This window comes from Orbicella franksi, chromosome 1 (assembly GCF_964199315.1).
Source record: "Orbicella franksi chromosome 1, jaOrbFran1.1, whole genome shotgun sequence".
Taxonomy (NCBI): Eukaryota; Metazoa; Cnidaria; class Anthozoa; order Scleractinia; family Merulinidae; genus Orbicella; species Orbicella franksi.
In genome coordinates this window covers 32843118-32857858 of record NC_138145.1, presented here as the reverse complement: position 1 = coordinate 32857858, position 14741 = coordinate 32843118, and the positions used below count along the sequence as shown (strand labels likewise).

Genomic DNA, 14741 nt, shown 5'->3' with positions numbered 1-14741 from the left:
AGACATAATTTTGTGCTGTAGATCTAAAAATCCGTCTTCTTTTTTGAACACATTAGAAACACCATTTTTAACGTCTACTGGAAGTGACCTTTGTTTTTTGAATTTTTTTCAGCTGAAGTATTGACAGCATTCGCCTACCAGTGCCGGGGCACCGAGGACTGCTTGCACATGTGGGAACAATGCAAAACTAGTATTGCCAAAAGATGCCAGAATTTGCGCAAGAACAGGCCAAACTAAGATAAATTATTTTGTTATTGTTATGCCATATGTTTAGTTTATATTTAGCTTTCTTTCAATTTCCTTTAAACTTAAGGGATGGTTTTACAGGCTTTTAGATTGGTAATGTATTTGAATATACTTTTTATTATCGTATTGTTATGTTTCAAACGATGCCGGACAGTAAACATTTTAGAAAAGCGACCCGTTAAACATACAATGTAAATAGAGTAAATGAAGGAATGAAAAGAACGAATAGTTTATTTCTTGCGTGACCTTACAGGGAAAACGGTTAACTACAAGTCCTGCATAACACTAAGCGTAACACTGTAGTGCTAAATTCGTACTTAGGCCATTTCGCGCACAGCAAAAATTTGTTTTGGTTTTCATATAACATTGACAAGGGAGGCAACTCTTTGCCCAAACATTTTGAACGCAATCCAAATATTCGCTCGAATCTCTAAATTTCTTTGCTTCCACGAAATCAAACAAACACAAAACGAAGTCGAAATATTTTTCTACAACTTGGCCGAATTTGTTTTCGAATACTTACATGACAGTCGGAGAATTTTAGCATCTTTAGCACAGTTTTTTCTGAGATTGCTTTTCGCAACATGATCATACTGTTGAACCAGTCCTAATCGTGTCATCTAGCGTGCACTCAAGCCCCCCTCCCTCTCCCACACATGCTTTTTTGACTAGACAAATCTTTACAAAATCCTTTCCCAGCTTCCCTTTTTAAACGCGGAATTCGGGTTTCTTCAGATCGCGCAACTTCAGACTCGTGAGAAAAACTGCGAACCGGGCGAGGGGTTTGTAAAGATTTGTCTTTCACACGCTACTTTCAGCGTAAATGACGCAATTTGCATTTGAAAGTCAGCCAAATACGTGGGGCTGGGACCGAAAAACAACATACGCAATTTACACGAGCGTTTGACAACCACGAAATCATGGTTATTGAAACGTTCAGTGCGTTAAACAAACTCGTGTTTATCGAAATATCGGAGTACTGAAGTTAATCTGCGAAAACAAAAGAACCATTTCGGATACTCTCTCGGACAAAAACATGTGTACTGATTTGAAGTGCCCCGGGGAAGTGCCTGGTTTGAGAGAAAAACAGGGATAATTTTCTACAAAGTTAATATCTGACGGCTACACTGATCAAAATGGGCTTATGTTTTGTCTCTTCTGGAATGAAACTACATTCTAAGTCTTCACTCGCGGTAAGTTTTACTTGTAATTCTCATTCTTTGTGTTCGTGACTGAACTCAAGTTAGGGAGTACGTTAAAAACCTTTCGTATATTTCACGAACATTATATGATGGGTAGATTGAATAGATCGTATGAAGAATTGCTGTGTCTGTCCAAAGCGAAATTTCATGCACCGATTTAGTGAAACGACGTTTGTCATCGTGAAATTTCGTTTCGTACCGAAAATTCGACGAAATAGCATTCTTTGTTCAAGCGAAATTTCGCTCAAAAGGCCTCGAATTGTGACTCGAACTTTCGCGCGAACTTTCCTGGAAAGTTAGCGCGAACAAAGAATGAAATTCGCGCATTTCGCTTGCGTTACTTTTGCACAATACTGTATATTTTCACATAAAATTATGAAAAAAGCGATACATCCAATCAGCTTCGCGTATAGCATTCTTTACATGTAAAAAATATAACCAATCACCATCCAGAGTAGAATCACTTAGCCAATCAGAGTTAAGCACTCAAATGGCTTCCGAGAAGCACGGTCTTGAAATCACTGTCCGCTTGAAGATTGTGTTTCAAAAAGATGGCTTCAGCTTCCCGTTTTAGTTCACTTTCAGTAAAACAGCAGCGGAATAGATCCAACATCTTGAGTGCTAGACTTCAGTTTCAGAATCAATGGCCATTCTAGAAACCGAGGAAGTCAATTTTACATCAGAAAGCCAACAACATTCTATTTCTATACACAGTGTAAGTCAACAGAGTCCAAATTTGTCTTTGCCCAGCGCAAAGCACTGCCATTACATGATTGAATCTGAAAGTGATTAGGGACAAGCCCAGAGATTTCGCACTATGTATTTACGAATTCTCCTTTATTATATTTAAGCTTGTGTAGGCTCTTTGTCTGCCTGTTACTTGACTGGAAAGCCGATTTGTTTTTCATGATGCTCAGTCATTTACACGTAGATCAGTGTTGATTTTCTTGCTGTTCTGCATGTAAGCTTACGGCATCAGGAAAACTAAACCGGTTTAAAGGATATATTTAATATTCTCGTTATATATACAATAAACAAATTACAGCATAGAAAGTACTTTGTACAGATTCTTATTCACTTGTTGAAAAACTTTGGAAAACTCATTTGTTCGTTACGCTCACTTGTTTGATTTCCAAAGTTCTGCAACTCATGAATAAAAATCCGTACGTCGCACTCTCTATGAAGTAATCTATATTGATGTTAATGTACATGTAAAAGAAGTTACAAACACCTCACTACGGTTCTACGCAGATGACACTACTAAATACATTTCCCCTCCAGATCTATAATACATTCTGATCTTCATTTACTATCAACATAGTTTCAACAAAACTATCCTGAGATTGGCCCAGTATCCTACTGCTACAATGTCAGTGTAGGTAACAATGCCATGGTGACTAATGATACCTTAAAAATCCTTGGTGTAACACTAGATTGCAAGCTTAACTTTGCAGCTTATGTGAAAGAGCAAGCAAAAAAGACATGCCAAAGCCACCGCATTACGAAGGATTGGGAGGTTTATTCCCTCAGATATTATGGCACGCCTCTACAAGGCATTCATTTTATCTCATTTAGAATATTGTTGTCTGCTGTTGCTTGGGGCTAGTAGATGTCAACTGAAAAAACTAGAGGACACAAATTATTATATTCTCTGGTCCATTTTAGGTTATGGGAAAAATACGCCCTATGATTATTTATTAGAGATAGTTAAAATAAAAATGCTAGAACAAAGAAGAAAATTTCAGGCCCTAGTTTTAGTTTACCGATGCATGAATAATCAAGCCTCACCCTACATACAAGATTTTCTTAATACCAAAATTTGTAATTATAATTTAAGAGGGTCGGACACTCTTTTAATGCTACTTAATATTAATTTAAAATGGATTGTTTTCATTTTTAGCAGCAAAGATGTGGAGTTCATTACCTCGATATGTTAGAGAAGCCAAAGATATTCTTACTTTTAAACTTATTTTAAATGAGCATCTTTTCTAACTTGTATGGTGATTGTATATAGATTAACATAGTGCATGCTTGTATTAGTTAAGTCTAATTTTATTCTTTCCATTTTTTAGCACGCACATGTTTTAACAAGTTTTTATTACTCTAAATGTTGCATGGGTAAATAAAGGATTGTACTGATTGTATTGTATTCTTACTAATATTTTCACTTTGTTTCAACTTTCTGCGATTGGTAATCCATGATTCATTAAAAGACCCACTTGCATTAGTTAGTGGAAGTGCGGTGCTTAACTCTCGCCGGGCCTCTCTCCACCCAGGAGTATAAATGGGTACCGGCGAATTGTTGGTAAAACCTAACAAATTGGGACTCCTCTATGACAAGGTCCAAGGGTGCTCGTCGTCTTGGGTACAAATTAAGGATTCTGGTCTCACTTAGGGTGTTTATGATGAAACGTCACCATTTTTATTTGTCAAAGTATCGTTTAGGGTACACTCCAAAACATAAAAAGAAGATCTGTTAGATCTTATAAACGCACTTTTAAAATTTAACTGTTTTCTTAGCCCTACATTTGCAACACAGTGCACATTCCAAAGCAATCCTTGATGATTCATTGATTACTGTAGACACCACATCACTTGATCAACACAAACTGTATTATTGCACCATCAGTCGTAGCCGTTGTGAAATCTCCAATGACGTAATAGTCTTAATCTGGAACTTTCTTCGGGATATTAACTATTAACAACAGCTTTCTTTCTTAAAAGTTGCGATTAAATTTAATTGTTTTTTTCCCTTGAGTAAAGGGCTAGCAAAGAAGTCACACGAGTCACATAATTCAAGAATTGCGTTTACAAGGCTATTTTTAGTATGGTGGTTATTTCCCTACCAATGACGTAATCCTTGCATGTTCTGACACATTCTTTGCTTGGCTTGCAAATATTTAAATTTCCTTCCGATCTATGAACTTGCTGCGATGAAACAGCCAAAGAATTTACTTCATTTGCCTAAAACCACAAGAAATACTTGCAAAATTGCAAATAAATTAATGACCATCGCTTCTGGCGAAATAAACTTGCAAAGTAAACACGATCTTATTTGTCACCTAGCGAAAGTGAAAGCTGCAACGTCAGCACATTCCATGGCTGACGTCATACCTTTTTTTAGCATATTTATTATTCCCTTTGAATCCAACGCTTCAATAAAACCAAAAGAAAATATGTTTTACCTACAACAAAGCAAACAATATCCGTAAAATTGTCAGTGTATTAATGTTTTAACAGCTTTTGGCGAATAAACATCACATTGCGTGACTCAAAATTTGGCCAAGAGGGAGTTTGGGTCTGGTCACCGCCAAAAAACAAATAAATAAACCACAGGTTGAACATGAACTGCGCTCGGCCCATGGCCGCACGGTTAATTATTTTAATTAAAGAAACGCTCTCATTTAATTTTTGTTTTAATTTTAGGCTTGATTTCTGCTGATCTCTCAAGTATGAGAGTCAGGTCTAGCAGTGCACGTGGGATCCTTTCTTGGACAGTGGCTAGTAATCGAACCTATTCCGTTTTAAGTCTCCTTTGGGAGTTAGATTCAAATTTTCCGACGAGCATCCCTGACCTTTTCATATGGGAATTCCACCCCAAGGTTCAAAATGTCTAACAAGAAGTGACCTGGCCAGTGAAGGAGTGAAGGAGTGATGGAGTGAAATCGTTTCACCAATACAACTTGGAAAATGATATTTCCAAGTTAAAAAGGAAGCTTTCATAACATTAGTCAACATGCAAGTAATTAAGCAGAGTACATAGAACACATCACAAACCTTGCAACATTTTGAAGCAGACGCACAAGATCTCTACCAATAGGGACACAGTCTGCAAACTGTAAAACAAACATTTTATATTATTATACATTGTAACTTTCTAATAGAAACAATACCATAAAGTTCCATTAGTAATGACCCTCATTACTGTCAACTGGGATTTAGCTGGCTGTTTCAATCCCTACTTTTGGGGGTTACAACTTTTTGGGGCTTCCTAATCATGGGTAGCTAAAATGTGCAGCTTGTGGAACAGTCCTTACAAAATAGAAATCATTTTCTGTGTTTCAGTCAATTTTTAGTAGAATTCTACTTACTAAGCTTAAAATAATGCAAATGCTACAATCTGGTTGGCTGAACCATTGCACATTACCCATTAACGTGCAGCGGCTTGAGGTGGACAAAATGGTGATGTTTTCTGAAGTTTCAAAATATTACTGAATGATTGAATTCCTGAGAAGACAAATCAAAGGTCCCTAGTATGAGACCATGACCGTTTGAGTGATAAGTGATTAAGTGATTGGGGGTAATTTACTAAAATTTGTTACAGTTATATTTTTTTATTACTTTATACGCTAGAAGGGAAACATGAGCATGTTAATGGCATAAATCATATCCCTTACTAGGGAAAAGATTTGTTTTGCCTTAAAGTTGAGATGGGTGTGCGAGAGATGAGAGCTAATGACAGCCAGTTTCCTCTGCAGGAAAACATATCAAATGATGTCAATTTGGCCCACTGAGATTATTAATTTGTTTCTTTGTTAATGTGTGATCAATCTAGCTGGCATCTAGTTTGGTTTCTATTGTCTGCATTGTGTTGAAAGCACTCCTCTTTGTTAACAATTCTGGATCCTTCAATAAGCTGGTGACGACCATGTTCGCAGGATATTTTCTTATGTAGAGTTCTCTAATATAAAATGTGCAAATTTGAAACCTAGAGTTAACCATCAAAAAGAACTTTCAATAGGCTTATGCAATGAAAACATCAAGAAAAACCACAGAAGTAAAGACACCTAGGACAATGGTGAAAACAGTGAAAATTGTAAACGAACAAAAAATATTCACCAATCTCAGCTAATTGCAACCCCATGGTTGTTGCCGTCTACTAGCTCCCTTCAGAATGCAAGGTCTAATAAAATCTGCATACGAGCCAAGTGGCCCACCAGGCCAGAGCTTATCCCGGTTTCTGTACCATGAAGCGACAGGGAGCATTTCTACTCCCCCCTTAATGGACGCTAGTCCATAGCAAGGTTACCCCAAGTATTAAGGTTGCTGGTACCCATTTATACACCTAGGTAGAGAGAGGCACTGCAAGAGTAAAGTGTCTTCCCAAGAACACAACGCAATGTCCCTGGCCAGGGCTTGAACCTGGACCGCTCAACCCGAAGAAAAGTCCACTGACCATAAGGCCACCGCGCCTCCCACAATGCAAGCTCTAATGCTTTGTATTAAAAACATAGGCACGCACGTCCATGAGTTATTTTTTGTGAATTAAAGTCTCTGGAAGTAGCAGCATTTTGATTTGGTTAATCCAACAAGTTTGGTTACGATATACAGCAAAAATAGAATTTGTTTCACCTTAAGAAGTGTAATATCAAACCTAGTTTTATGAAGGTTTGGTTTTGACAATTCGACTAGTTGCTTTGTTTATAAGAACTTCAATGGAGCTTTTCCGGCTAATGCTACTTATGAGAATATCAGAAAGCTGTGTATTAGTGTGTTTTCTAGGAAACAGACCCTGAAATTCACCCTGGCTACAATAGCGAGTTGTAATGTGTCAATTCAGCTGCTTTTCTCAGGAGATTCACTTTCTCTCCGTGCTCAGACTATTGAGACTTGAGCAGTATATTTCCTTCAGCCAATGAGCGTTGGCAAGATGAATTCAGACTATTATTTTCAAGATGCTGAACTATGAAGTTTCGAAAGTACAAGTTTTTGACCACATCTATAGTAGGTGGTCAGCCAACAAAACACACAAAACCAATTGGCATTAGCAACATACAATAGATTTCATAACAATCAACAATATCATTAGTTCTATTACAATCGAACCAAACTGTTTAGACATAGTTCTACAGCTAGGGGAATGTATGTGGTTCCCTCAATTAAAAGGAACAATAAGACTTACAATAATATAATTTTTGTTAATGAGGTAAGTAGAATTCACACCCTGCATGTGATGTAAATAGCTCTATTCTAATCATTTCTATAAATTTTATTCTCTAAACTACTGATACATGAAGCCAAGGAATACTTTGAAAGATCTAATTCCTTTATCTTCTTTGTTTGCCTATATTTCACGTATCACTTGTAGTTTGACTCCTTGTTTAATGTTCTTTTTTCATATTTTTATTGTACAATATTGTGCAAAAGTAATGCAAACGTATTTCACCAAAATTTGTGGCTTTTCTTGGCTTTTTAATGAAAAAATATTGAATTTTTGATGGAAGTGAATTTTCGATGAAAAGTCATGATAATTCGCAATGCCTATTGTTTCCAACTATGCAAATTTTCAAACAAGTTCGAATTTGCCACAATGATTCTTTTCTGCTGTCATCTCACAATGCGTAAGGTTGTCTGTTTACATAACGGTTCTTTATGACTCAACTGGATATACTTCAAAGGTTTCCTTTACTGTTCAGTTTACGTTAAAAGCATCGCAGCTCTTACACAATTATTCTTCGGTCGTTTCTTGGCCCACGTTTGTAGGCCACAAAGGCTACTCGTCGACCCACACCATGCTTTCGTAACCCAGACTCTGTGCAAACTTGTTTTTGTATTACCATAGCAACCACTAATGTTCGATAGTGCCAACGTGCATTACACAATCATTCCCGTTGAAACTCTTTTGTGGTAGACTACTCAGCAAATCTCAAATCACAGTAATAACAAAACTAAAACCAAAGTAATTGCCTGATTACAGTACTTAATTTTGACACTCAATTGAAAACTGCTTTATTTATTATTGTTTTCGTAGGGAAAACCCTACTACTTTCTTTTTACTAGTATGAAATCGTTATAGCCCCCAACCCCCTTTCTCCCAAAACTGTGCATCTCAATCTTGCTACATTTTTCTCAGCCTTTTACCTAGACTCAAAGAAAAGTCCTTCATCTTGTCTATTCACAACCTGCTAGACGAAGGACAATCATTGCTCACTCAGCCGCTTAGCGACCCTCGCACGGCCACTACAAGGCCTAAAACCTCGCAGCTCCTTCGCTCGCTTAGCTATTCTACCCTAAAACTCACGAGGTTACCTTGTGGCAAGTCTACCTTTTCCCAGGCAGAGAGCAAAACAAACAACTTACTCTGGCTTCAGCGCGTGTTATAAGTACTCTTTTCTTGTGAACGCCTCACTTTCCCAACAACATCTATACCGAAGGCCAAACCACTGTGGGCTCGTAAGTTTTCCAAGTTTGTCAACATCCGCAGACATGGCGTTCAAGTGACATGGCACATGGCTGGGCATAAATATGAACCACTGGGTCGACGCTTAGGGTCGATATGGAAGCAGAAAATGCTTGAAATAAGCTTATTGCCTTTAAACCCAGCAAGGATTCAGTTTACAAGGTAAGACATCCTAAGACTGTTTTGTACGAATGTCAAGCAACTTGCCCCCTGGACAATTAGCCCCAGACAACTTGCCCCCGATCTTCAGACAACTAGCCCCCGATCTTCAGACAACTGGCCCCCAATATGAAAACACCCACATGTATGTTACATTGGACAAGTATATTTTTATGCTCATAAAGTATTAATTTCTTGAAAGAAGAAAGTTTGTTTTTTAAAGTACATTTAATACGAGACCAAGACTTAAGTCTGTAGCCTTCAATTGTAACGATCGCGTAAACACATGAACGTGGCCATTTTGTAATCCAGCCACAACATTTGAAGTAATTGAAGTGAAACAGATCTAACTGTTTATGGGTTTTTTTGGTTTGAAGCACTCTGCAAGAAGGTTGAGGTTGGAGAAACAAAAGACGCGAATATGTACAAACGTAAGTCTTGGTCTCGTAATGTACTTTAAAAAACAAACTTTCTTCTTCTTTCAAGAAATTATTACCTTATGAGCATAAAAAATATACTTGTCCAACATAACATAGGTGTTTTCATATTGGGGGCCAGTTGTCTGAAGATCGGGGGCAAGTTGTCTGGGGCTAATTGTCCAGGGGGCGAGTTTTCCGGATACCTTTTGTATGATTCAACTCTGGAACCGATCGAGACATGCACTGCTCGGGCTAAAAACACGCAAAAGACATTTGAGAGCTTTTGAGTTTTAGTTCCAAAACGAAATGTAATGTTTCATAAAATAAACATTTTGTCTTCAAAAGTTCTGCCTCATTTCTATGTTGTTGGCTTTGGGAAAGCAGGCTTCTGTAAACATTGTCATGTCAACAGACTTGACCAACTTGTGGAATTGGCACCCAGTTCTACCGATCGATACATGCGCTTGAAAATCAAAGTTGCTAAAACAAGGTTTACGACTCTGTGTTTAAGGAATTACTTGTGAGGTAATCGCTTTTTTCGTTGTGTGATGCAATTGCTTTTTTTTTTCGTTGGAAATAGCCAATTAAACTGACAGATCATTGAGTCTATTTTCGATAGTTTATTTACATACACTTGTTTGGCAATGTCATTCATCGCGGTTCATGTCATAAAAATTCGCTGCTTTGAATTACGCTATCTCGAATTCTCGTTTTGTTACCATGAAAATTTGCTACTTCGAATTTCGCTATCTCGAATTTTTGAGAAAGATCATGGTCTTTTCACTTAGAACCCAATGAAACATCTTTCGAAAATTTGACGACTCTTTGTGGAAAATTCACGAGAACAAAGAACAAATTTCGATGAATTTCATTTGCATTACTTTTGCACAATACTGTATGTACTTTTACACCTTACTACCACAGCAGTTTCTTGCTTTTTTACAGAACACTGCAATTAGCTGATAATCCTATAAGAAAGAGAAGGTCTGTATCGTAATTATTATCTAATTAGTATAGGTAATCAATTTTGACCCTTTGGGCGGGGGAAATTATAAGAATTTTGACCAAACGCAATAAAAAATTATTTCGTAATTTCACGGGCGTACTATCTAATTACCTTTTAATATTATGCACATAATCATGGGTTTTTAACTTGTTTCTTTATCGCCAAGACACTGTTACTAAGGCAATTTTATAATTTCACACATACTTAAAATTGATGATGTTTCCAAAAGGTCTAGATAGCAGCAGACATGTAAATATTTTAAGGAAAACGACCAATTTTTTAAGTTTGCAAGACATGTTTCGACAGAGCTTCTGTCATCTTCAGTTGAAAAAATGATTACAAAGCAAGTTGAATAATAAGTAGGCAGAAATGCTAATTAAGACAAATAGTAACAACAGAACAACAGAACTACCTTCCCTCAATCAGCAATTACACCATGTAAATCTAAAATTATCCTTTTAACTTACACCTTTTCACGTTCTGTTGTTACTATTTGTCTTAATTAGCATTTCTGCCTACTTATTATTCAACTTGCTTTGTAATCATTCATTCAACTGAAGATGACAGAAGCTCTGTCGAAACATGTCTTGCAAACTTAAAAAATTGGTCGTTTTCCTTAAAATACTTAAAATTGTAAATTAATGCCAAAATTTCATGCCAGAAATAAGAAGTAATTTGCCAACCATGATATCATTTGACATAAACTTCATTACTTTCTTCCTTTCTGATTATTATATTTATCTATTACAGATACTGGGGTTGCGCCTCTAACTAAACCTGCTGAAGTTAAAGGTGTGGCTGAACCTGACGACAAATCTATAGAGTGTTATGTACACGTACATGCCGTATCCCCAGTCTAAAAGGCAGCTTCTTCTCAGAAGAAATATTTTAATTGTTCCCTTCAAACAAAGGAGAAGTCATTCAGGACACTGTGATTCTCTCCTGACAAACAAGCAGAGCTGCAAACCATTGAAAAAGTGAAAACTCCAATCCAGTAAAGTTGCAAAATTACAAATGGGGTGATGGCCAGGACATCATTTTAAGCAAGTTCACGAAAATTACTCCAGTGGACAAATATAAAATTGGATTCCTACCTATTGCATTCAATGCATCTGGACTTACAGAAAACATTTCCTCCCTGGAAAAACTGGCTTCTGAACAACTAATTTCTCTTACAGCACAAGTTGTACACTGCAGGTTTCTGGTGTAAAATATTTTGATACGCAGTGTCAAGGGAAGCTTAGGAAACAAGAAGTTTTTGTCAGAGACACAACAAGCTCAGTCAAGATTATACTGTGGGAAAATATGTTGAAAGTCTTCAAGAAAATAAAACATTCAAATTGCATAATCTGCGCTTAAAACTCTTCAAGAATGACAGATATTAAAACACACCAAAGTCTGAGAAATTCACCTCCCAGAAAACAGAACCTTTCACACTCCCATTAGTCCAGATTGACCAAGATGTATCGACTGTTACTTCTAAGACATGGAACGCCAAGGTTCTCGGCATACAAAGTACAACAATCATCTAAAGAATTGTTGTCTCTCTTGTTCAAAGAAAGTTGCGCCTGATGTAGACAGCATTCTTGGATCTTGTGTGGGATGTAAAATGATGCAGAATGTTAGTTCGTGTAATGCACTCTGGTATATGCGTATACTTGTCCAAAACACACAAAAACCAGAACAGAAACAACGACTGACATTGTATCATCAGCATGTGAAGAAACTCCTCGAAAATAATTATGATTGTCTTGTTAGATCTTAACATAGCAACAGAACAAGACGTCTTGAAGGCCATTCTTAAATCCAACAAAAATGTTAACATGACTTTTGATACCATTACAATGTATGTATCATGTCACCAATATATAACAACCTTCCATGGGATAACACTTCTGATCAGTGTGTGACATACAAAATTATCAAAACACACAGCCCATTTAATTTATTCCTCGATAAAAACAACATTACCACATGTGGCCAATGAAATACACTGCAACACCTGCCATAAAACATTGGCTATGCATTCTCAAATGGACTTCAAAGCTGGATATCAACAAATTGTGAGACTGAGACATACACTCTGTTAGCAAAAACAATGTTAAGACGTAACCAGCTATTATTAATCAAACTGCAGATAATCAACACGTTACAGTTGTGTTATTTTGGTGATCAATTTTCACATGTTATGGTTCTACTAATTACAGTAAACATGCCAGTACTCAACGGGTACACCATTAAAACTTTGGGAGGAGATTGGGAGTTGTTAGCCCAAATGTCCTGCTAACATTTAACTTGTCTCCTATGCTTAGTGGATGAAAAACAGAATACATTCCTCTACCAAAAAAATGACATGGTCCACCCTGGCCTAATGAGCTTTATATAACTTGATGTTTGTGCCAAAACCTTTATGGTATTTCCAGTAGTTTTCATAATATACAAAGCTAAGTTACCACAGATCATAATTAATAGAGGGGAATGGTTATGAAACTCGTCAAAGTTCTTTGTTCTGTGTTTTTGTTCTCTTTTTGGCCTTGACCATGCACAAAACACAATCACAGTTGTTTATTCTGTACTGAGGAACTAACCAATAGAAACATGTTGGTTACATAACTCATGCATAGTGTATGAGCGCAAAACAAACGATTTTTCAGGGTCATGGACCTTCCAATATAAATCTTGGCATCTTTATTTGCTCCTTTAATGTTTGCCAGGCTTCATGACCAGTCCCCTGTATTAACTATGCACAGATTATTGTTGTTACAGATTCTGAGATACTACTGTAGCTACCATATTGTTCTCAGTTAGGTACTAAAGAAGTTCTTTACTCAAATGTTCTGAGAACGTTGTGCTTTAAATAAATCATTGAGCATTGCTTGGTGATGAATTTACCTGTGCAAACCTCCCCCCAGGGCCCAAGGGCTTATCAAGGTGTAGGGCGGTGCTTCAAACAAGAACAAGCGTTTGCCTGATCACACCCTCCACACTTTTCGAAGCACTGATTCGAGCCTATTTTATAAACTAGATGATGTGCTTTAACAGCCTGCACGATGTTAACAAAACTAGCAAGAACCTTCAGATACCCCACCCTGTCGAACGCACTCCCCTAATTTCCAATTATTACTAGTCATGGACTCATTTTAAAACAAGAACTAATTTAATGCAATAGCATGGTTTTATTCTGTTGCCAGCATTGATCAGATTGATTCTAGTTTCTTTGGTTTTGACATTCCTGGAATCCACTTCAAGTTAATATCGATTTTAAAGCCGTTTAAACAAGAGGACACTCTTGAAGGTGAAACAAGTACACCTCTGAAAGAAATTATAAAACCGGTAAATGTTATGAAATCTGCAGAGTTTGGGAAGTTTTCTTGTCACATAACCCTTCCCAACACCTGAGAGCCTTTTTGGGGACAAGAAAGAGTTATTGAGAGACGTAAAATTAACCTCTGTTAATTGTGCAATCTGTTTTAACAACATACATGTACCATCCCATGTTCTAACCGACAATTTGATTGGTTCTCTAATAAAACCCACCATGTCAATGGTTTTCGAACACCCTGGAAACATTCCCCATTCCTCCCCAACAATGTCAAATTTCCTATTTCCACGACTATGCAGATCACAGCACATACACGACATTGAACTAGGGCGCCAGGATATTAGAGAGTTATTGCTATATGCATATGAAATAAATTGAAATAAAAAAACTAAAGAGCACTTGCATCTCGTGACATTTTCCCCACACCCCCTACTCAGGCAAGAATCTCAATATGGTGTTGTATACTTCCAAATACAATGATAGCAATGCAAAATTTCCATCACCATGTCTAATTTCCACGAAGGACATTGTGTCCTAGAATACTACTGACAACAAGGTAATACTGACAATAAAATCAATTATACAGTTGAAGGACCACCTTGGACATTCCAAAATGTGGTCGCATACAAGAATGGGCTCTCATTGTTTCAGTTCAGTATGTGACATTTTGACACTGCTTAAAATTGAGGCATTTGTACTTCCATTTTAATGTTCTCTTTAATTACCTTTAATTTTAAAACAGCACAACTCTCATTTTAACAAAAAGATCTGTTAGATCTTATAACCGCGCTTTTAAAATTTAACTGTTTGCTTAGCACTACAGTCGCAACGCAGTGCACATTCCAAAGGAGACCTAGATGATTCTGTTACTGTAGACATCACATCACTTGATCAACACAAACTCTATTATTGCACCATCAGTCGTAGCCGTTGTGAAATCTGGAACTTTCTGTGGGATATGTATGGGCAGGAACGATATGATAATAACACTATTAACAACAGCTTTCTTTCTTAAAAGTCATGATTAAATTTAATTGGTGTTTTCTACGAGTAAAGGGCTAGCAAAGTAGTCACACGAGTCACATAATTCAAGACTTCCGTTATCCACGCCTATCTTTAGTACAGTGGTAATTTCCCTTCCAATGACATAATCCTTGCACGTTCTGACATGTTCTTTGCTTGGCTCGCAAATATTTAGTTTTCCTTC

General features: G+C 37.0%; 2 protein-coding genes across 5 annotated transcripts in view; one reads left to right on the top strand and one right to left on the bottom strand.

Moving 5' to 3' along the window:
* LOC145479884 (uncharacterized) overlaps window positions 1-409 on the top strand; it is a 192565-nt gene extending 192156 nt beyond the window's left edge. The window contains exon 3 of the mRNA XM_081458360.1: window positions 113-409. Within this exon, the coding sequence (XP_081314486.1) occupies window positions 113-237 (125 nt within the window). The 3' untranslated portion in view covers window positions 238-409. The remainder of the gene's footprint in view (window positions 1-112) is intronic.
* The window catches only part of LOC145479208 (integrator complex subunit 3-like), a 306674-nt gene that overhangs the window by 197132 nt on the left and 94801 nt on the right, over window positions 1-14741 (bottom strand). For all 4 annotated transcript variants that reach the window (XR_014048403.1, XM_081457501.1, XM_081457510.1 and 1 more), the window contains one exon: window positions 5226-5284. Coding sequence is in view for 3 of the 4 variants with exons in the window: in XM_081457501.1 (XP_081313627.1) it covers window positions 5226-5284 (59 nt within the window). In the remaining variant the exon portion in view is untranslated. The remainder of the gene's footprint in view (window positions 1-5225; window positions 5285-14741) is intronic.